At 36.2% G+C, this 23,882-nt stretch overlaps 4 protein-coding genes across 8 annotated transcripts; 3 read left to right on the top strand and 1 right to left on the bottom strand.

Annotated features, from left to right (window-relative positions):
• The first annotated feature begins 11,107 nt into the window (after positions 1-11,107).
• On the top strand, positions 11,108-11,422 carry LOC110745695 (uncharacterized). Its single transcript, XM_021945814.2, has one exon. It carries the CDS (start codon positions 11,108-11,110, stop codon positions 11,420-11,422), a length of 315 nt encoding a protein of 104 aa, XP_021801506.1.
• Positions 11,423-12,090: 668 nt separating this feature from the next.
• On the bottom strand, positions 12,091-14,290 carry LOC110745698 (Pentatricopeptide repeat (PPR-like) superfamily protein). The gene has a single exon (XM_021945819.2). The coding sequence runs from the start codon at positions 14,201-14,203 to the stop codon at positions 12,167-12,169; it is 2,037 nt and encodes a 678-aa protein (XP_021801511.1). The 5' UTR covers positions 14,204-14,290; the 3' UTR covers positions 12,091-12,166.
• An 81-nt stretch (positions 14,291-14,371) lies between these two features.
• Positions 14,372-21,650, top strand: ALG12 (homolog of asparagine-linked glycosylation 12). 5 transcript variants are annotated; one of them, XM_021945820.2, is made up of 20 exons: positions 14,373-14,560; positions 14,999-15,040; positions 15,150-15,195; positions 15,436-15,522; positions 15,974-16,029; positions 16,591-16,708; positions 17,654-17,712; positions 18,016-18,087; positions 18,193-18,256; positions 18,430-18,533; positions 18,748-18,819; positions 18,986-19,072; positions 19,163-19,230; positions 19,631-19,699; positions 19,775-19,857; positions 20,166-20,265; positions 20,609-20,674; positions 21,011-21,104; positions 21,186-21,276; positions 21,364-21,650. In XM_021945820.2, exons 1-19 carry the CDS (start codon positions 14,438-14,440, stop codon positions 21,264-21,266), a joined length of 1,491 nt encoding a protein of 496 aa, XP_021801512.1. In that variant the 5' UTR covers positions 14,373-14,437; the 3' UTR covers positions 21,267-21,276; positions 21,364-21,650. The 5 variants fall into 5 exon arrangements, 3 of the variants coding, with proteins under 3 accessions (XP_088105187.1, XP_021801512.1, XP_021801513.1); XM_021945821.2 differs by having other exon boundaries at positions 14,374-14,560; positions 21,354-21,650; XR_015833828.1 differs by lacking the exons at positions 20,166-20,265; positions 21,364-21,650 and having other exon boundaries at positions 14,372-14,560; positions 21,186-21,232.
• Positions 21,651-22,781: 1,131 nt separating this feature from the next.
• LOC110745701 (PRA1 family protein F3-like) lies at positions 22,782-23,606 on the top strand. Its single transcript, XM_021945824.2, has one exon. It carries the CDS (start codon positions 22,789-22,791, stop codon positions 23,467-23,469), a length of 681 nt encoding a protein of 226 aa, XP_021801516.2. The 5' UTR covers positions 22,782-22,788; the 3' UTR covers positions 23,470-23,606.
• The last annotated feature ends 276 nt before the right edge of the window (positions 23,607-23,882 follow it).

Below are 23,882 nucleotides of genomic sequence, written 5' to 3'. Positions count from 1 at the left end.
TAAATAGGGATATTTAGTCATATACCAATTCTTAGCACTAATAATATAGATAAACTACCATTGAATTTCTATAAACAAACCCAAAAAATGATAGCTGGCCCTATTAAATTTAAGTTTGATTATTAAATTACTTTGATACTGATCGGTTCATAATTGTATATTATTTCTTACCCTTCTAGCTTATGATTTGGTTATGTTTTTGAGTTAAACTTGTGCTTTTAATCATTTTTGTGTTTATCTTTCAGTTAATTGAGCTTTAGGTAACAATGATGGCTTTGGAGAACATAATTCATGCAATTCAAGCATGTTAAGGCCTAATTTGGATGAATTGATGAAGAGCTTAAAGACAAATTCATTATGGCTACAGCCCCCTGCCAGTCCAGTTCCGTAGGTCATATTGCAAGCTTTGTTTCAGCAACCTATATAGCTCGGATGAGGCCACATTCTTCATGAAAGTTGCTCCAATTGGTGTGTACTATAACATATCCAAAATTCAGCCCCATTGGATAAATCTGGAGTCCGTTACCTAGCAAACACAGAACCATGCTCAGGATGGATCTTATCAGCGCGGAAAATGAGTTAGCAATTTGTTTCGGCCTTAACTTCTTCCTCCGACCTTGGATTGGCCCAAATAACATATGGCTGGAAAGAAGACATTCTGAACTTCAATTTAGAGTGCTTAAAGTCCTAATTTGATTAAGAGAAGCCCAAGTTGTAAGCCCTTGAAGTTGCTGGTCATGCTGACCTCAGCATGTGCTGGTTGGATGCTTGGTCATGGTGAGCTAGGTATGAGCTATCATTTCTGGTTGGAAGCTTGGTCATGGTGACATGAAGATGAGCTAGGGCTGCTGGTGGGATCTATTGGTGAAGTGCATCAACCAATTCAAGATTTTCTAATACAAGTGCATCACCCAATTTAGATTTTCTAATACAAGTGCATCAACCATTTCAGATTTTATAAAACAAGTGTTGTATGCATTAGCCATACTTAATTCAGATTTTCAGCTTCCTTAGGCCTATATATAGTGAGGTTTCCCAAGCTTGTAAACACACCCCAAGGGGGGGAGCTCTCAAACACTTCTCTAGAGCTCCCTTCCCTTCTCTCCCTCAAATTCTCTTAGTTTCTCTTTCTAGTTTTCAATTGTTGTAATGAAATCTTTTGTGTTGAAATTTTCCTTAAGTTTTTCTTAGTTCCACTTTACTTTTCATTATGTAAATTCTTTCTTAAGTATTCAAGTTTAATTAGTTTCCAAGTTTCAATTATGGTTTTTGTTCTTATTCATTATGCTTATAAGTTAATATGCTAGTTTGAATGATTGATCACCATTTAGGCTTGCGTGTTAGCTATCTTGGTTTGAATTAAGAGTATACACCATGCTTTAATTCGAATTGAACTATGAATAGGAAGAGTATGTATGGACATTCGACAACAGGGATTAGATACATGCTTGGTTGTTTAAAATGTTCTTCTATGCTTAATGGGTTCCTAATGCTTAATTTTAGGTTAGACAACAAATGATCAAATTAGGGAATTAGGAACACAAGGTTATGACCACACACCATGGCTTAATCATACTTTAGCTAGAATCAATCCATTAATCTAAATTGAACTTGGGAACTTATTTGCTTGAGTTACTTATTTCTTTCTTCCTTGTTTTATGTTCTTTGTTTTTGTTTCTATTTTGTGTAGGGAAACTAAATTGGATCATTCAATCACCAATCCCTGTGGAATCGACCTCGCACTTACATATGCTAAACTACCAACGGCTCGTGCACTTGCGAGTATCACAAGTTGAGGATGCAACTGAATCCATTTTGGTGCAGCTGTATCTACACAACAAGTTTTTGGCGCCGTTGCCGGGGATCGGTAACATTGTTTGATTCTATTTGGCTTTCCTACTTTAGTTTTTTTTTCTTAACTGGACAATTTCAAGTTTTAAAGTTAATGACATTAATGGACAAGTTGTGTTTGTAGTCCAACAGAAAAGGACAATTGCCCAACAAGCAAGAAAACTGGGTTTAAGTCCCAGCTTACACAACCCATTGGTGCTTGTTGCTTTGAAGCATGGAATTGGACATGTGTTGATTTTTCCTTTTCATTTTTAGTTTTTTTTTTATATTTCGTAATCCTTTAATTCTGTTTCAAGTTTTTTGTGTTCGTTTTAGCAATTTATGATAGCTTAATAAAAATGGAGAGAGATGGCAACCTCAATCATAAGAATGGGGAGTGTGGAGCAGTGGGAGAAGTCGCGACCTCCAAATGCATCATGCTCGACCTAATCGCTTCAAGGGGGAGTATTCCAATCCTTTCTCTTTAGTTGTTTTGTTATTACTTCAGTAATTTTAATTTTCTATTTCTTTTATTAAAAAAAAAAATTAAAAAAAGATTTTTTATATTAGCTGACTCGTGGTAACTCCAGTGAGCGTCTCCGTCAATACAGTGTCTAGGAGTTCTTTAGGCGACACCTTCGGTGTCTAAGAAGTTTGGGTTTTAAGTGGGACCTTTGTGACCCCTCCAACCTTCCCGGATCCCCTGGCTGTGTTTTCTGAGGCCCTTAACTGGTCATCCATGAGTTGCTTGTATATTTGTGTGTTTTTTTTTCAAAAAAAAAAAACAACAAAAAACAAAAATTAAAAAATTAAAAAGTTAAAAAAAAAATTGAAATTTGAGTTTTTATTTAATTTTCCTTGTAAATTGCAATTTGGAACTTCTTTGTTGTTTTTTTTTTTCTTTGTGTGGTCAGTTAGTTGTAAATAATAATAAATTAAAAAAAAAAATCAATTTGGAAGTTCTTTGTTTTCTTTTATGTTCTTTTTTTTGTTTTGTTAGGTTAGTTTATTTATTTACGTGGTGTGGTTAGTTAGTTTATTTCTGAGTGTTAAAAACACATTTTTATTTCATTTCAAACATTACAAACAAAGAAAAAAAAAAGTAAAACAAAAAAAAAAACAAAAAAAACAAAAAACAAAAAAAACATTCAAGTAAATTAAAAATAAAAACAACTTCTTCATCTTCATCTTCATCTTCATGGCATGCCTCTATTGTCTCTTACTTGCAGAATCTGCAGCAGCTCCACATGGTCCTCATTTTTTCTCTGCAGTGCTTCCACGTGATGATTGGCACAGTAGAGCCGCTTCTGCAAGTCCGCCACCATAGCCTTCAAGGAAGTTATTTCCTCGCTCATCGCGGCACACTCCCGTGTTCTCGCCAGCAATCGCATACCCAAATTGGTAGCCGAGACCGCATGGAGAACAGTTAAATTATTGGACTCCTCCACCGCTGCTTTGTCAGACCTCTGTGCCACATGCAGATGATCTGTCGGTGTGAGCTTGCTGCCAATCATGCCTCCAAGCAGCGCTGCTCTGTTCGGCATTGCCTCAGAAAAGTTCGGTATTACCTCAGCAAAGTTTGAGGCCGTACCGTGATGATATGTGGAGTTTGGGAAGACATGGTTTTGAGGAGCCCTTATCTGCGCATTCGGTGGTGCAAGGGACAGTTCAAGGCTAAGATCATCAAGGTGAGTGCATGAGGATGCCATTGTTTTGTTTTTGGATTTTTTGATGTTTTCTCTAAATTTGCAGGAAGAAATGCGGGGTGCTCTTCTACTTCACCGAGATGAGTTTAAATAGACTTATGCAGATGAGGGAGCCGAAAGCACTTCGGATCTCGAGGGTGCTATCCTGTGCTCTTTTCTCTCGGATCCCTTCATTTCTGGCGCAAATTGCGAGCACGTTTTTTTTTTAAAGGGAGCATGTCTACACTTTCACTTACTTTTGCCTCCCTGTTTTCTGATGTTTGTGTTTTTGCTTTTTCAGTTTTTATTTTATTTTATTTTATTTTATTTTATTTTATTTTATTTTCAATTATTTTCTTCTTGTTTGACAGGTTTCTTAATAATGTAGTTGGAAGAAGAGACAAAATTAAAGATGCGTCTTGGACACCTGGTGCAAGAATCCCAACTCTTCTTTTAAATTCTTGTTTGAATTGCGTGTTTATTTCAGTTTATTTATTTATTTATTTATTTTGTTTTTTATTTAATTAGGTAGTATAATTTAAAACTCATAGGATATTCTTTGAAGGAGCTAAATTTTTGGTAACTCCAGTGAGCAACCGCAGTCTATACAGTGTCTAGGAGTTCTTTAAGGCGACACCTTCGGTGTCTAAGAAGTTAGGGTTTTAAGCGGGACCATTGTGACCCCTCCAACCTTCCCGGAACCCCTGGCTGTGTTTTCTGAGGCCCTTAACTGGTCATCCTTAAGTTTTTCTCTTAAAAGAAGAAGCAGTAATTTGTGTATTTACTTAACTAAAAATAAAAATTAAAAAAAAAAAAAAAAAAATCTTGTTTGGGTCTTCGTGTTTTTGTTTGATTGTCGTTCTTTAAATTTAGGGTCAATCGTTTCTTTGAGATAGCTAACGTTTTTATTTCCCAATTAAAGAAAAAAAAAACACACATACACTTTAAAATTAAATAAAAACTGAAATCATTTCTTCTTGGCCTTCGGTGTCTCGACCATAGGAGCTTTGAGTTTGGCCCTCTGGCTGTCCTCTTCCGGGGCTTCACGCACAGCCTCTTGGGGCTCATCACTTGAGCTCCCAAAGATCGCAATCTTAGCTTGAGCGTAACTACTCTCGCGATCTGCTTGCTTGCGTTTACCCGGTCGGTCTAGGTCCTCCAGCTGCTTTCGCATGTCGCGAGAATACAACTCTACCATCTTTGATAGGTTTTTATTCTCGTCCCGCAATACTTCTAGCTGGTGTCGATTCACCTCCACTATCCTTGACCTCTCCCTTTTTAAGCTCTTTATAGCACTTTGACAATCTTCAACCATACTTCGCTCCGCCGCCAACTGAGCTTTCAGCACCTCTACCTCATGGGACTTCGCAAGTAGGCGATGACCCAAACTTGCAACACATGCTGTACTCTGCACGCTCAGTGCCAGGGCATCACTCGTGACTCGGTTGTCATCCCTTGTCCCGAACACATGTATATCTTTGGGAGTCACTAAATTTCTGCCAACTCCAATAGCAACATCGTTGTCTAGGAGTATTGAGTCATTGACAGACACAGGCCCCCGGGAGGAGCCAAAGTAGGGCATCCATACTGGTGCTGCTGCTTGGCCCCGTGTTTGAGTCGGTGGAGCTAGGTTGAGATCCAACGAAAATGGGTAGGAAGAGGCCATTTGATTTCTCACTTTTTTCTTCTTTTCTCTTTTGTGTTTCTGAGTTTGTGTGTTTTTTGTTTTTTGTTTTTTTCCCTTCTTTTTCCTTCTTATAGATGTAGTCTTTGACAAACAAACCCTAGCCGTTGCAGCGTCTAAGCGTTTTCTGAATATCCAGCGTTCCTCGAGTCCCACAACCTTCTCACTTTCCAACCGTTTCCAACACATTTGTCACGACTTGCTTTGTCTGAACGGACGCGTTCAGCAAAGTTGTCGCGCCTTTCCATGAGCCCGTAATTTTCGCTTGTGGATCTGCGGCGCCTCTATGCGTCGACACGTGGCTCCTGCTTTCTACCCGTGACTATCCATGAAACGACATCAGGGACCACATTCCCTCTTTTTAGAAATCCCGCTTTGCGCTCATAATTCACGTTTTATCTTTTTAAGAAAAAAATTAAATTTAAACGTGTGGGCTTCAGATTTCATGTTGGGTCGGGTTTTACCGTTGTTGGGTTAATTTCATTTTGGGTTGGGCTTTCAATTGTTTGGGTTTCAGTTTGTGTAAGACTATCTGTTAGGGCTTACTGTTTCGTGTTTTTTTATTTATTTATTTTATTTTATTTTATTTGATTGTTTGTTTTGTAATTTTTATTTTGTAATTGTTTTATTTTATTTTTGTATGTTTTGTGATTTTTATTTGCTTTAATACCCTTCATTTGTTGTTATGACATTGGTTGTGGCTAATTTTTAAACATTGAGGACAATGTTCATTTCTAGGTTTGGGGGTATTGGAGTTTAGCAAGTAAATTTGGTTTTTCTTAAAATTAAAAAAAATAATAATTGAAAAAAAATAAATTATTTATTTTTTTGCTTGTTTTTATTTTAAGTATTGTTTTGTTTTGTTTTTGTTTTGAGTCACTTTCCGAACACTTATGATGAGATAGTGATAAATGTTTGCATGACTTAAATAAAAATTGGATTTCATTTTATTTTAGTGTTTTTTTTTCTTTATTAAAAAATAAAAAAAAATTTGGCATTGTTCTAGCATGATATGTTTGAAACCTTCTTTACACTTGCCATTTGTTTCATAATTTTCCAATTAAAGGATTTGCATGACCCAAAGAATTGTATCAAGCACAAATTAGACTTATATAACCATATAAAGTGAGCTTTTGAGCCTTGTACTTCAATTCATGAGTGTTATATACATACTCTTATTTTCTTGTCATCAAAGTTGTTGTTTGATCTCATTATTTATTGATTTGGTTGAACACTTAAAAGTCATTCATTCTTATGCAATTTGACTTCACGACATTTAAGAAGTGATATTAAGGCCCTCTTTGGATCGTTTGTGCCTTTCAAGCTAACCTTATGCATGCTTAAGCATGATTTTCCATTGTTAACCATTTTGAGCCTACATGTAAACCTTTTCTTTCATTTAACCAATTATATTTCCTCGCCTTAGCCTGAAAAACAAATATTTACCTTTCTAAAGAACTCATGAGCTTTAATTGGGATGTGTTTTTCATACTAAGTTTGGGAATTTCGAAAAAAAAAAAAAAATCACACAATTGGTGAAAGAAAAGAGAAAAGTTGTGATTAAGTGGTGGTTGAATGAAATTTCATTTTTGGGCCTTCAAAATAAATTGGTGGTTGTTCAGGAAAGGAGTGAATCAATGTAAATGAAGGGTATAAGGATTTTTGATCAGGTAAAAGAAAAAAATCTAATCGTGATGATTCGAAGTCTTGTAAACAATTATTTTATGCTCTTGCATTGCGAGTTCCTTGGACTTTGTATTATCCATATCCTTCATTTCTTACTCACCTTACACCCTTGGCCCCATTACAACCCATGTTAAAGACCTAAATTGATCTTAAATGTCATGTGGTTGAATTGCATTCATTTTTCTACTTTTAAGTGTTTGACATCCTTCTTGAGATCATATTAATGCAAGTTCTTCATATTTCTATTGCGAGTTAAGTCCCTTATGGTTTAACTCTATTCTCATGTTTATAACTGAGTGTGCATTATAGCCCTCTTCTGAGTGATTCATTTGTGAGAGGACAACTTTGGTGAGATTTGAAGTTGAACTTATGCTTTGTGTGATTTTTGAAATTGTGTGAAAACTAAGATTGGGGAATTTGTTGCATTTGGCTATCACACTACTACACTTTGAGCATATTGTGTTTAGAACTTTGCCGCTTTGTAAATAATGTCTAAAAATTGAGCTTTTATTGTTAAAACGTTTAAGTCATGTGCATGAGTCATTTCTCTTCAGAAAATGTTCGGAAAAATTGTTTTAAGTTCTTTGTGTTTTTGTGTTTGTTTTTGTTTTTGGTTTTGCTTAAGGACTAACAATCTTTAAGTTTTCTAATTACTTTGTTTTACAGAGTCAGTAAAACGTTTGTGGGTATCGTATCTGTTAAACCCTCAGGAGACACAACTCCTCCTACTAGGGATGCCTAGAGGTTTAAAGGCTTGTTGCATATGCTAAATGCAATCGAGTTACCTACGAAAGTGGTTTAGTTAACTTCTAGTTTTGTTTTTAACTTTGTTTTGTGTTGTTTTGCTCGAGGACTAGCAAAATCTAGGTTTGGGGGTATTTGATCGGTTCATAATTGTATATTATTTCTTACCCTTCTAGCTTATGATTTGGTTATGTTTTTGAGTTAAACTTGTGCTTTTAATCATTTTTGTGTTTATCTTTCAGTTAATTGAGCTTTAGGTAACAATGATGGCTTTGGAGAACATAATTCATGCAATTCAAGCATGTTAAGGCCTAATTTGGATGAATTGATGAAGAGCTTAAAGACAAATTCATTATGGCTACAGCCCCCTGCCAGTCCAGTTCCGTAGGTCATATTGCAAGCTTTGTTTCAGCAACCTATATAGCTCGGATGAGGCCACATTCTTCATGAAAGTTGCTCCAATTGGTGTGTACTATAACATATCCAAAATTCAGCCCCATTGGATAAATCTGGAGTCCGTTACCTAGCAAACACAGAACCATGCTCAGGATGGATCTTATCAGCGCGGAAAATGAGTTAGCAATTTGTTTCGGCCTTAACTTCTTCCTCCGACCTTGGATTGGCCCAAATAACATATGGCTGGAAAGAAGACATTCTGAACTTCAATTTAGAGTGCTTAAAGTCCTAATTTGATTAAGAGAAGCCCAAGTTGTAAGCCCTTGAAGTTGCTGGTCATGCTGACCTCAGCATGTGCTGGTTGGATGCTTGGTCATGGTGAGCTAGGTATGAGCTATCATTTCTGGTTGGAAGCTTGGTCATGGTGACATGAAGATGAGCTAGGGCTGCTGATGGGATCTATTGGTGAAGTGCATCAACCAATTCAAGATTTTCTAATACAAGTGCATCACCCAATTTAGATTTTCTAATACAAGTGCATCAACCATTTCAGATTTTATAAAACAAGTGTTGTATGCATTAGCCATACTTAATTCAGATTTTCAGCTTCCTTAGGCCTATATATAGTGAGGTTTCCCAAGCTTGTAAACACACCCCAAGGGGGGGAGCTCTCAAACACTTCTCTAGAGCTCCCTTCCCTTCTCTCCCTCAAATTCTCTTAGTTTCTCTTTCTAGTTTTCAATTGTTGTAATGAAATCTTTTGTGTTGAAATTTTCCTTAAGTTTTTCTTAGTTCCACTTTACTTTTCATTATGTAAATTCTTTCTTAAGTATTCAAGTTTAATTAGTTTCCAAGTTTCAATTATGGTTTTTGTTCTTATTCATTATGCTTATAAGTTAATATGCTAGTTTGAATGATTGATCACCATTTAGGCTTGCGTGTTAGCTATCTTGGTTTGAATTAAGAGTATACACCATGCTTTAATTCGAATTGAACTATGAATAGGAAGAGTATGTATGGACATTCGACAACAGGGATTAGATACATGCTTGGTTGTTTAAAATGTTCTTCTATGCTTAATGGGTTCCTAATGCTTAATTTTAGGTTAGACAACAAATGATCAAATTAGGGAATTAGGAACACAAGGTTATGACCACACACCATGGCTTAATCATACTTTAGCTAGAATCAATCCATTAATCTAAATTGAACTTGAGAACTTATTTGCTTGAGTTACTTATTTCTTTCTTCCTTGTTTTATGTTCTTTGTTTTTGTTTCTATTTTGTGTAGGGAAACTAAATTGGATCATTCAATCACCAATCCCTGTGGAATCGACCTCGCACTTACATATGCTAAACTACCAACGGCTCGTGCACTTGCGAGTATCACAAGTTGAGGATGCAACTGAATCCATTTTGGTGCAGCTGTATCTACACAACAGATACCCCTATTGAGTATTTTGCATTTTTTATTATGAGGTTTTGGGATTGGGCTTGTATTAAGAAATTGATGGCAGTTTTGTAATTTATAAGAAGTTAAAAGACTCTTTGTTATTTTGGGCCTCCATATTGGGTATAATAGTGAATCTCTCATTTAAATAACCTAATCTAGTTCTCCTAGTCAATAAAAAGAGAAGGGGGAGAGAGGGGGGGTGGGGGCGGGGGGTTGGGGCTTGGGCTATAGCCCACGTGGCTTCTTTTTTCCAGCCAAAAAAATAAAATCCTAGGTCACCCAATCTAAATAACCTAACCTCATCTAGTTGGGGTGTGGGGGAACTCACACACAGCACAACAAAAGAAAAAAAAAGAGAAAAAATAAAATAACTCACACACAGCACATGGAAAAAAAAAAAAAAAAGAAACACAACCCTACCCTCACATGTAGAGGGAAAAAAAAAAAGAACGCTCTTGTTACTGCTGCACTCACCTTCAAGACTTAATTCAAGTGAACCAAGTTCCTATATTTGTCATGTAAGCTTCTCTCAATTTCTTGATGCTTTAATTTGAGGATTTTTTTAGAGTTTATGAAGTATCAATTAGGATTTGCAATTGACACTTATGAATTATCAATTAGGATTTGTAATTGATTTTATTGTTCTTGCTGTTTTTTTTTTTGTTATCAATGAAATCACATAGTATTGTTGAGTTTTCTATCTACTTAGTACCTAAATTTAGCCCACCCCATTTAAAAAATTTGGGTCCGTCCCTGCTTCGAGGTATATGGTTAATTGGTTCTTTCCATCTCCCTAACCAGAAAAATATATATGGGATTATACCAACCATATGGACGATTTAGGTTTTTTGTGTTTAAGATTAAAGTTGATTTGAGAATTTTTTTGGCAGCCATTGATGATAAGGAAAAGAGAGGTATAAGGAGAGAGACAAAAGAAAACTCCATTAAGAAACGGGAAATAAAAATGTGGTAAAATGAAATACTCTTTAGGTTGAATGTATTATGAAAAAGATTAACATTCTCGTTGGGAAGCACTTATGCTCATAAGCGTTTCTAGTATCGGGGATGAGATTGTCTGTAACGATATCCTAAGTCAAACACACGTTGTCATTCATTTTAACTTTCCCACATAGCAATGCATGATTAATTTGAGATGGTGAGTCCTCTTTTAGTTAGGATTTTCGTTACTTCCCTTTTTTTATTTATTTATAATATGTCGGCATATTTATGGAAAGTATTGTATTTAGTCTTGTTGTAATTTATTGTTTCCTATTTTATTTAAGGTTAACACATTTTTGTACTTCTTTATAAATACATTAATATTGAAGAAAAATACATATCTGAACATATCTCAAAAACTCTCATATACTTTGTTTCACAACAAGTTCTTCTTCTCTGATCACGAAGGTCTTTTATTCTCCAATTTTGCAGGGGCATTGGAGACTTTCTAGCTCCGTGGATTTTTGCTCCCAGAAACTCTAACAGCATGTGCATGTAATGTGTAACAATCTGTCGAGAATGCAGCATACGTGAACACCTTTCGAATATTTTGCATGAATATTGCCTAAATAAGCTTTCCTCTCTCTCTAAACGAGACTCAGAAGAGGGATAAAGCCTTTTGTCTTAATTATGAAGGTGGTGGTGGAGAATCTGACAGGAACTCTCTTCTATGTTCAAGTGGGCAACAAGGCCACTGTTGCTGATCTGAAGCGGGAAATCGAAGCCCAACAGAAGCTCCCTTATGACCGTCTGATCTTCATTCTTGACACTGATGATCATGATCATCATCGTAGCCAGCTGATCAAAGATGATGTGGATGGGGTTTTGCTCGTTGATTATGGAGTCCAAGATGGGTCCCATATCTATATGTTTGTCAATCCCCTTGATGATGAGTCCACTGACCACCCTTTTGAGTTTAACTGGCCCGATTCTTTATTGGGTTAATGTCTTTGTTTCTTAATTGCTTATTCTTACTTAACCAAGTATTTTGATAGTTTGAGCTTCAGAATTGCAGATTTTTTGTTTATAATGTTGCACCATAGTTGCTCCAATTGTTCATATTTGAGATTTTTTTTTTAATTCAAAGAGAGTTCTCAATTCCATTCTAGGAGAACTGGATTATCCTGTTTGGTGAATTGAATTATGTAATGTAATTGGACATGATTCATACTTATAATTAAATGTTTGGTAGCGTAAAAACAATATGAATGGGATTATGTTTAATCTTGCTAGGGCTATTACATAGCATATTTCAATTAATCTAGCCTCTTGATCATGCGTAGCACAAATCACATCATTGAATTAGTGTTATCCTCTCCAACTCAATGTGATCCATTTTTACCTTATAATCCAATCCAAACATGGCCTATGAAGTAAAATTTTTGGTTATACAAGGCTATATAGGAAACAAGAAACCACTGCTGCATTGACCAGCAAACGAATGAGGCACTTGTATCTGAAATATATTTGTCTGGAAAAAAAAATTACAGATCACCCATTTTTCTCATCCACGATGACAAAGAAATCCTGATAAAACAGAAATGCTAGGATACATGAAGATACAAATGGGTCTCTATACACTTGTGTTGTGAAATAGCAGAAAAGAAAACTGATGATCACAAAGAAGTTTCATTTCAGGAGCTGAATAAATTTACACATGAAAGAAGGAAGGTTCAATTATCCTTGTTACTACAGAGACGAACTCAACTGTAAAAATCTTTGAGCCTCCTCAACGCGACCAAAACGAGTAAGAAGTCCAATGATCAGAGAATATTGCTCTTCAGAAACCTTCACTTTATATACACGAGACATCAAATGGAAGATATGGCAAGCATCATTGACAAATCCAGCCCGGTCGCAGATAGATAGAACCACTTGGAAAGTGAAATGATTTGGAGTAAAGTTTTTAGATCTCATCTCATCGAAAAATTCGATAGCATCCCGATACATGCCATTGTAGGCATAAGCCTCTATAATTGCAGTCCATGTCATTGAACCCTTGACAGGGATTATATTGAAAGCTGACTTTGCATGATCAACTGCTCCACAGTGCCCATACATTTTCACTATTTCAGCTGCAACGAAAGGGATGGACTCAAAATCCTTCTTCAAAACTTGTCCATGGATTTCCTTCCCAAGCTTCAAATTCTTCAGTCCATTGCAAATAGTCAAAATCCTTGCCATTGCAACTGAATCTGGCCTGTGCTTCGATAAGAGCATTGACCTTATCACACCAAGTGCCTCATATAGGCACCCGTTGTCAATATAGGAATCAATCATGGCTGTCCAGAGAATGACATTTCTCTGCTCCATCCCATCAAATAGTCGTCTAGAGTACTTAAAGATTCCACATTTTGAGTACATTACCATTAGGGAAGAGATTATAGACACATTGGGCAAGAAACAATTCTTGACAGCATAAGCATGAATCTCCTTCCCTCGTTTCAAATCCTTCAACTCTGCACAAACTGGAAGGACGGTGGCAACCGTGACCAAATCAGGCTTAAACCCTTCCTGCTGCATCCAAATGACCGATCGTAATGCCTGCTCAGGCCTCCCATTTGCAACATAGCCCGACATCAAAGCAGTCCAACAAATTGCATTCCTCTCCTTTGATTGATAAAAAACCCGCCTCCCCATATCCATGTCTCCACACTTGCAATACATATCTATCAAGCCAGACTGAATGAAAATCTGCTTCGAATAACTCTTTGTCTTCAGCACAAAAGCATGAACCTCCTGCCCTAGTTTTCGAGCCCCAACATCTCCAATCACAGGAAGAATACTAGTCAATATAACCGAATTCGGCCTTATTCCTTCATCTACCATCATCCTAGCATACTCCAGAGCTTCCCTTTGCCGCCTATTATGCGCAAAACCTGCAATCATGGTTCCCCATACAACAACATCTCGTTCACCGAATTCTTCAAAAACGCGGTAGGCAAGCTTAATCTTGCCACATTTAAAGTACAAATCCACCAAACTCGTCCGAACAATCGAGCTATCAATAAAACCATTCTTAACCAAAAGGGCATGCGTCTTTAAACCTTGTGAAAGCGCCGAAGCACCCGCAAAGCTCTTCATTACACTAGAGAAAGAATACACATTCAACTCGACCCCTAAGGCCCTCATCTCCGTATAAGTATGAAGAACATCCCGGTATCGCCTCCCACCCGAAATGACAGTGCCTCTAAGCAAGGCATTCCATGAGTACACACTCTTGCTAGAACTTTCATCGAACAGCTGTTGTGCATCTTCCACTGAACCAAAACTAGTATACAAATGGACCAACTTCGTACGTATAAAATCGTTGCTTTCGAGCCCGTTAATCCGTATATGCGTGTGGATTTGCTTTCCATGATCTTCAGACCTTGTACGGACGCAAGCGGCGATAAGGGAAGAGAATGTGGTGGCGTTAACTGGGATGCCCTGTTGGTCTAAGTAGTCCAAGATGCTCAGGGCCTCCTTGAGCTTGTTGCGCCTTGCGAAGCTCTGTATGTCCTTGTAAATGGCATGTGGGTTCTTGGTGTGGAGTGGTAAGGAGTCCGGAAACGCGTCGTTTTCGGCAAAAGTCGGAGTCTTTTGTTGCCGTCGTGTTAAAGCTTTCAGCTTGAAGGTTTGGTGGTTATTGCAGTTATTGCAGTTGGTGGCGGTGAACCAAATGTTTGGCGGGAAAGAGTGATGGTGCAGAGAGAGAGGTGGTGAGGTTACTGTTACAGCTTCCATGGCCTATCAGCAATGGCTGTTGGCCTGTTACTTCGAGTCAGACCGAGTTTTGAGTCTTTTGACGATGTTCAAGTTTTGTTTCAAATGTTGAGCTGAAGGAAAGCCCAAGCCCAATAAAGCATCACGCCAGCCCATCCCATAAACCCAATTTGCAACCACGAAGCTCAGTTCTGTAGCCCTGTAAAATTCCTTCGGTACTTCTCTCTCTCTCTCTCCTCTCTCTCTAAAGTTACAATGGCTTCCAAGTCTTCGAATTTTCTTGAGCGCTATGGTTACGATTTGCTACTTGGATCCATAGCTGCGTTTTATGTGTTCATGGCGCCCTACACTAAGGTTGAAGAAAGCTTCAATGTTCAGGTAAAACTTTTCTTTGCCACTCTCTCTGTAAGTTGCTTGCCGAAAGTGTAAGAAATTGAGAAAAATGGGAAATATACACCTTAGAGAGTTAAATTATTAATTTACGAATGATTTCTGGTGTTATATACTTGTAATTTTTCAGCTCGCGCGTATGTAATTGTGGTTGCTGAGAAAAATGTTGGAAATGAAAAGATTTTCATTATTTCAGATAGTAAAGAGAAAAGAAATGTCAAACAGGCCAAACTGTTTTTTCTATACAGTATATGAGCTAGAATTTAAATGAATATTTGAAGTTCAACTTTTGTTTGATAACTGATAATGGGAAGATGAGTTTGTCATCTGGGCAACCGACTTCTTTATCCTATCTTGTTTCTTTTGGCTTCTATAGTTCTTCTGCTTGCTAACTTTGTGTTTTTTTTCACTCTTGTTTGTTATCAGGCAATGCATGATATACTATACCATCGACATCACTTAGATAATGTAAGTTTACTTACCTGTCTTCATATGGTTCTGTGAACTGTTATTCTCTGGAATGTGTTGGCCCTTTTGCCTAACTGTTCAGTTGGATGGATGTTTGCCTTCCTGATAGTATGATCATTTGGAGTTCCCTGGAGTGGTTCCTCGCACTTTCCTTGGTAAGCTTGTAAAACTTGCTTAATGCTGCTACGCTTGCGATTACAGTTTAAACAAGTAACACTGCAAAAAAAGGCTTTTGGGGCAATCCCCATATTTCTTGTGCAGTTTTAATTGTTTTAGGGTTTTGTCTCATAGAGCCATTAATCAGCTAATCAGAAATTGTACTGATTCGTTGATACATTATTAAATGTTCCAAAAGGTTTAACTTCACTTATTACTATGTTACGTCATTCTTCTAGGTGCATTGCTTGTATCAAGTTTGGCAGCTCCTTCTGTTTTAGCAATGGAATTGTTGCACGTATCAAAGATTTATAGTCTTTTTGCAGGTTAGTACTTTAATTGCTTGAAATTTACATTCATCTGTGCTTTGTTTCTACAAGTGACAGCCCAGATAATTCCACCTTCTGATCTACTCTTCATATAGATTAGTGTCCATTCTTTTGTGTTCATGGCCATGCTGAGATTTGTGGGCGACCTTCTTGCTTGCTGAAATGGTGATTTAGAAGGTCATCTAGTCTCTTAGAGGAGTTGTTTGTAGAGCACTTTGTTTGCGCATTATGTGGTACATTTGGTGGGAATTGAAAGGCATACTCTCATATATTTATTATGTACTTAGGATCATGTATTAAGAAAGTTTATTCCTTATGAAAAGAAAAACAATGAAATGCTTTGGAATATGCTTTTCATTCTCTTTGAACATCTATTCTAACCATTTATTTGTTGTATGATATGTTTTATATTAACATTTGCTAAATTGTTTTAGTTGCTGTTTGCCAGTTCGTTTGGCATTAGGTGGTGTCATATTATCTACATTACGCTTCTTTCGTCTTCAGGTATGTTCTTGTTTAATCCTTGTTCGTTTTCACGTGCTTTCATCCTTTGTCTGAAACCAGATGTGATGCCTGTTTTGACTTGTTATGGCTGTATATCCTTTAACTTGTGTTCCTAAGGTGAATAAGTCATAAGGTTCCACAATTACATGCCAAAATATATATGCAGTGTTGCAGATAAAAGGGGGAAAACTTGTGATGCATATGTTCTGAATATATTTGATAACCTTTCTTGCAACTGAAAGAAAAATCCAACTTGCATGCCTTTTTTCCATTACTTAAAGTTAGATGCAAGAAAGAATTGTGCTACAATCTGGATTTAAGTGGTAGCTTTAATAAAGTTGACTTAATTTTTAAAAATATCTTTACGATTATCCTCCATACTTTTCATGATTCAATTAGGTATTTTAAGTTGTCATTGTACTTTTCGTCCATTGGACTTATTGTATTTTGTTCAGTTTAATAAAGTTTTTATTTCTTATAAAGAGAATAAAATAAAATAAGTAACCCTTTAATTTAATTTTTTTTTTGGTGCTAACCCTTAAATTTATTTCATTTCTGCAGGTTAGACATAAGTTTGGACTTCAAGTAGAAGCTTTCTTTGCTATATTAACTGCAGTTCAGTTCCACCTTTTGTTCTATTGTACTCGCCCACTTCCAAATGTACTAGCTCTGGGTGTAGGTAATTCTTCTTGTGCACATTTTTGTTTTTCTTTTAGATTAGTGTTCTAAAGGTGTGTATGGATGAACTGGTTATCTAACCAACCTTTGCAACTGGTTGTTTGGTCTTGTAATTCCTTTTCCCGCTTCCCCTACTCCAGTGATTTCAGCTCACCTGCCAAATTAAGTAAATTCGCAAGGAGTTTAAAGCATAGTTTGTTTTGTCATGTATCTATTTATTTATTATTTCTTTGTGCTTTATTTTTAAATTTTTATGAGCAAGTTGTATAAGCTTAAAATCTATGAAGCACAAAATACTCCAAGATTTTATATGGAGCATTGGATATGGATACTGCCTATTAGACACCTGATGTGGCTAGATATGTACCCGATGCTCCAAGTATGCATCCTTTAACATTTTGGCAAGTTTGACTCAAGGATAAGAGAATAATGCACGATTGGTATGCTCTAGATAGGGACGGGAAAAGGGTTATTGCACATCTTTCTTTTTTGTTTCTTGTTAAACGATGTCTGTTTGTAATTATAAAATGTTAAGGGTCAATGGTGAGAAACACATAATAGGAAACAAAAAAGTTGGGAAGGAGCAGTTCTTATTCTCTTCATCGTGCGACGGAGGTGGCAGGGTTTTCTCATTTGCATCCCACAGAAGAAGTGGAGGAGAAGAAGATTTTTTTTTGGTTAACATATTCGTTTCAATTGGATAAAATTCCTATGGAATTGAGAAACAAAGAGAAAGAGTTCCTTGAATGCTAGGCATGAATATAGCATTATTTGTATAACCCTATATATGTTTTGTGTATAATTATAACCTTAATAGTTAATAGCTCTTATTGTGCTTGGTTTGTGATGCATGCTAGCTTTCATTCTGATTTAAAATATGGATTGACTTTGCCAGCTTATTCATGTCATGGCAGCGTTTACTTATTTACTTATTTTCTTTTTGTAGTCAATTTGGCATATGGATATTGGTTAAAGGAGAAATGTTATGCAGCTATAAACTGTCTGGTATGTTTCTATGTGCTAAAATCAGATTATGCATCATATATGGAATTCATTTGTACTGAAACTTAAAATCTCCCATCTACTTAGCTTACTTGGACACATTGGCTAAGGATATTATATTCTCTGTTCTTTTGTCTTATCGTAATTTAATTTTTGGTAGACTTTGTTGATGATTTTTATGAAAATAAGTTTGCTTTTATTCCTTACAATTAAAATTGTACACATGCCTTTTGATGATTTTCTTATAACTTACATTTTGTTTTCAATTTGTATATCTCTTACACATCCCTGATTTTCCATGTTCAGATTTTTGCTACAGTTATCTTTAGATGTGATATTTTGTTACTTCTTTGCCCTCTTGGCTTGGAGCTTTTGTTGGTAAGTTTCTACTTTGCCCTGGTTAAGGTGGATAATCATTTTTGCATTTTGTAATTTGTGCCTAACTATAAGAATTTGATTTTTTATATTTTATTTTAATGACAGACTAGAAGAATTTCATTATGGAAGGCTTTGAAATGCTGCAGTTTGTGTGCTCTATTATGCATAGGTTGTTTTATTATTATTGATATTACTAGTTTCATTATTAGTGTTGGAATTACTGCTACTACTACTATGAATGCTACCCTACTCTCAATTTCTTAAGATACATTAGATCATGTCTCTGCAACCATAACAACAATTTCTGAATCAGTGTGCGGGTTTGGATTTTTCGCAGTGCAGGTCTTACTGTATTAGTAGATTCAATTATGTGGAAAAGGTTACTGTGGCCTGAATTTGAAGTTTTCTGGTTCAATTCTGTTCTGAATCGAAGTTCAGAGTGGGGTGTATCCTTACAAAAATTGTTTGTTGCACATTCGACCTGCAAAGTGTGTTGTATAATTCTTATCATACAGTCCATATTTTAAAATCCGTTTAGGTGTATTTATGAGTCGTCAAGTGTGTTTGCCTTTTGAGGTGAGGGGGGTTGTGAAATTTCATTGACAACTATACTTATCTAAATATATGTTATTAGTTTTCCTTCATTTTACTCTTATTCAGACACATCCGTTTCACTGGTACTTCACTTCAGCACTCCCTCGCTTGTTGCTTGCTGCATACCCTCTTTTTCTGGTGAGTCTGGTACTCAAAGAAATAAAGTATATTTTTATTATATAAACCTGCTGTTTCATGTATAATTGTTGTGGGTGCTACTTTGTCAGGCATACATTTATACTTGTGATCCTCTGGTCTCCAAAACCCCTTGTTCTTCCTAACTTGGTACCCAATCTTGTTTCAGCTTGGGGTCTTACTAGACAGAAGGGTTTTGTTATTCATTCTTCCAGTCTTCTCCTTTGTTTTACTTTACTCTAAGCTTCCCCACAAGGTATAGTGCTCATATTATGGAAAGTTTGATGGACTTACTTTTACCATTTAATAATAGATATTGAATAGACCTTATTACTTCATGATGCAGGAGCTTCGTTTTATCATTATCTCAGTTCCCATCTTCAACTTATCTGCTGCAATTGCTGCTACTAGAGTGTATGTTCTGTCTATTTGTTTGGTTATCTAATCTAATTTGTTGGGAATTTTCTTCACACATAGAATCATATTGTTGCGTTACTTGTATGTTTACTCCTACATAAATAAAACCTGAATGCAAAATAGTACTACTATTGAGACTTATTCTTTGACCAAAAACTCTTCTCTAATTTTGCTCATATAGCTCTAGGCATTGGTTTCCAGAATAAAATTTTCTTTAACCAATTTAATGGTACTGCATCATTTGGCCTTTGGCTTAAAATCATACAAAAAATTAGTTTGGATTGTCATAAGGCGACCTTGGGAACTTTAAATTGCTCATCTTTTTCCTCTTTTTTTTTTTTTGGTTTCAATTACGGATACTAATGAATAAATAAATTCTGATTTTTACTTGCTACAGCTATAACAATAGGAAGAAGACTTATTGGAAGTTTCTCTATCCAATTATGCTCGGATTATTGTTGATCAGGTTAGATATTTATTTATTTTTGTTTCACTGGGAACAATAATCTGCTACCTCCTTGACTAATTTTATATTTTGTAGTCTAGGGTGCACCGTCATAACTTTCATGGCATCCAATGAGAATTATCCCAGTGGTCATGCTCTAAAACATTTGCATGTGACTGGTAATCTCTCTCTCTCTCTCAAACTGACGTGTCCTTCTTGTTACCTGCATTGCTTGATCTTTCCTCCCCAGTATTGACCATAGCCAGTATTTTAACTGTATTTCTCATCTCTTTGTTATGGTTGATCAATTGGATTATTTTTTATAATTTACAATTTTATTTTTTTGCTTTTACTATTAGCATCTTCTCAGATATCTCTTTATTGTGTTAGAAATTTAGCTGGTACCCTCTCGTTGTTGCTCCCATATGAATTAGAAATTATGTATTTGTTCCTTTTGGCTAGAATATGATGAGAAGTATTTTGACAGGCCAGTTTGCTAACAGTACAAATGAACTTTGGGTTCACATCGATACTTTTTCGGCCATGAATGGAATATCCCGCTTTTGTGAAAATAAGTTTCCATGGAGGTATATTTGATTTTCTCCTAGTTTTAACTTCCCTTATAACTTCTGATGGTCCTGTTAGCTATTTGTGAATTTTTTTTTCAGTTACAGCTATTTGAGAAATTAAGTGCTGATCCCGCTCCAACCGGGTGTCAGTGATATGTCCCGCTCTCTTTGGACCGGCATTTTGGAATTTAACAGTACAATTATAAAACTAACATTAAAAATGTAAAAGTTTTGGTTTCCATTTTATGCAACAGGATCTGGTTGGTAATAGCATATTTCTACAAATTATGCGCTTTTAAGTTTACTATTGGATGTATAAGCTGTGGAAGGTTTGTGTATCAGTTCATTTGACACGGTGCAGGTATTCTAAAGAAGAAGGGATTCCTCCAGAAGAATTATGCCAGAGAAATTTCACCTATCTTTTAAAGTGAGTTTTCCCATTGTCTTCTTTTTTCTCTGTCCAGAACATCCTTAAAATCAAATTTGTGAAGTCTGTTTATAAAAATTTCAGAACCGTTTTTTGAAGAATGTCTTTCATTCTCACATAACATAGGATTAAATAAGCATCCGAGACCAAAAAAAAAAAAAAAAAGCAGAGAGTTCCCTTTAGCAAAAACATTTTTGTGATTATTATTCTTCTAATGCTTATGTCCTTTCAAGGAATACATGTGATGTTCTCAGATTCAAACTTATGTTGTTTTACTTTTTGTGTTGATGCGCTCACTCTTGGTGTGTCTGATTTCATTCCTTTTATATATAACAGCGAACATCCTGCCATTGATGGATTTAAGTGTCTATTAGCTGAAAATGGTTTCTCACGGGTTCATTTAAGAACTGGCTTCCCCCCTATTTTACTGGTACAAAATTGATATAATTTCACCAAAATAGTTGCATGTTTGTATCAAAACCAGATGCTAACTACTTCATCCTTGCTCCAGGTTAAAGAGCCCAAGGTTTATATTCATGGAAATGTAAGAAACAAAGATGTCATGCATAGAAATTGGCCAGGCTGCTCATGACTTTGATGAGGTAAGCGTAGTGTGTGTTGAAACTTTTGTGAAGATGAATCATGGTCTCCTTTAAATTTAACTCTAATGTAATAACAGATATCTTCAGATATGATCCTTTGGCAGCCATGGCACCTCGACAAACTTATACTTATCAAGAAAACCTTCCTGCCTGATGACAAGAATCCTGTTTCTTATTAGAATGAAATACAGCTCCAAAAATATGTCATAGAACAAATTCAGTATCTACACCTGAGTGGGAAAGGAAATTTGAGAATTACAAGTGCTCGTTAATTTGTCTTCTAATATTTGCTTGTCTGACAAACAGTATAGCCATATCTCAGTAAAACATATTCTTATTTCTGACCTAATGCAATGTGTTAAATTTAACCTTGATTTGAGTATGAACAAGGACAAAGTTTGCTGTGTCTTGTTTCACACAAGTGTTGTAGGAACTTGTTTACACAATATTGGGGGACTGATCACCCTTTTCCCTTGTGAAATGGGAATTAGGCACAGAATAGTTAACAGATTTTATAGTTGGATTTCATTAGCCAACGTGAACAGATATTCTTACATATTGCACACTACTTTCTTTGATAATATACAGACATGTAAGGCATTTGCCATGGCCAAGTGTACATGAAAGAAAATTCCAAGTCTAAAGATATTATTGTGGCTTGAAAATCTCCAGTTGGAAATTCAATTATGACCTTTCATTTACGTAATGATTGAGACTTTGACAGAAAGCAACATAAGAAACCAAGTGAAAATTTCAGGGTCCCCTCGGGGATCAACTTGACTTTCTATGACAGAACAAACGAAGACTCTGTCATGGTGTCAAGGATCCTGAAGATTTTCTTGCTGCCAATTCCTGATGGAAAATCATAACTTTTTGTTTTGGCCAACAAAATGAGAAGGGTAATCATACCATTTTTCAGTAGAACTGGTCAATCTACCACCCGTCGTGAAATGACTCAAGGCTAAGCTAGATTTGTAAAGTTGAGGGGCCGAAGTAGAAAATACAAGTATATAAAACACTTAAGTATTCAATAATTACATGTTTAGGGTTAAATATTTCTAATTAAGTTATGTCTAATCTGTTTTAGAGGAAATTTTAACTTAAATTATAAGTTGTTTATTACAAATGTATATATTATATATAATATAATAGAGGAGAGATAAAAATCTGGGGGGCTATGGAAGGCCCTCAAAAGTGAGTTACGTGTTGAATACATGACTTTATTTGACGACATTTTAGATGGTTGCTAGGAATTTGGGGGTAGATTGACCAGTTTTGTATAGTTCATGGAAAATTAACTGAATAAAAGGGTCTGAGAGTTCATTTGATATCGTTCTGGGGCAAAACAGCATTATACTCAAATCAGAGCCTTATTTGGGCTCAGTTTTCTAGTCAAATTTGGAGAAAAGTCGTCAAGTCGTCGTACTGTTCAAAAGTCATCTCCGACCCATCTTCCTTGAAGTAGCTGGAGTCACTTATTCTTCTTGTCATCTTCATGTAACAATTAATTCAATGCATAATTTTCTTATATATCACAGAACATCCAATCCAAAAACATCAACAACTACTTCTTTCCAAAACCCTTCAATTCAAATTATTATACACCATATGGCTAGCTATGGCACCATGCAAAGGCCATCCACCACCTCAACATCAACACTTCCAACAACTACTCATCCCCATGAACCAAAAGACACAACCAGAAAAACCCGCAACGACTTCAAGCTCCTCTTCCCCTTCAACATCCCTGCAACCCCCGAAGCTGCCGCGGTTCGTATCATCCGAAACTTGGGCTATTTCCGATTGTATTACATACTCTTCATATGGACCATACTCTTCATAACCCTTCTGCCTAAGCGCAAAGTTTCCTTGATTTTCTTGGTGGCAATGACTGCTGTGACCTGCTTGTACCTTGTGCTATTAAGGGTAGTACCTAATTCTGTTGTGCTGCACAGGATCATTGATAGAAGACTGGTCCTGGCCTTGTTGGCCATTGTGACCATGGTTGAGCTCATACTTACCCTTGCAGCCCTTCATCTGTTTCTGACTTTAGCTTGTGGGACGCCAGTTGTTTTGGTTCATGCAGTTTTGAGGGTGAGAGATGATCTCTTTGTTGAGGAAGAGGCTTGTGCTGCTGGTGAATTAGTTCCACTCAGAACAACTAGTGAGCCCAAGTTATCTGATGCAGTGTGATAATTTTATGGATTCTAATTATGATTGAGAATTTGAGATCTTTTTTTTTTTTTGTAGCTTCTGAATTTGTGAGTTAGCCAATTTCTGTATCTGTTTATTAGCACCTAAATACAAAACAAGTTACTTATACCAAACAAGTTAGCAGTGCATTGAGAGAAATTGAGATTAGTTTACAAAATGTCTAACAATAAATACAACATTGAATATTGGTATATAGTTAGATCTTTACTGTATCTAAGAGACTGAGATTACTTTACTAACTTGGTGTTGGTCTAGTGACATTTAGATCATGGGTGATTCGATCCCAAAAAATAAAATTCATGGGCGAGAACGATGCTAAAATCAAACCGAACTGTCGATTTGGTATGATCGAAACTCGATCTTTTATACTCAAAACTCCTAATTTGGTGCAC

The sequence above is a fragment of the Prunus avium genome, chromosome 2 (genome assembly GCF_965620075.1).
Source record: "Prunus avium chromosome 2, drPruAviu1.hap1.1, whole genome shotgun sequence".
Classification (NCBI taxonomy): Eukaryota; Viridiplantae; Streptophyta; class Magnoliopsida; order Rosales; family Rosaceae; genus Prunus; species Prunus avium.
Note: the sequence above shows the minus strand (reverse complement) of the source record. Positions and strands in the feature narration are given on the sequence as shown.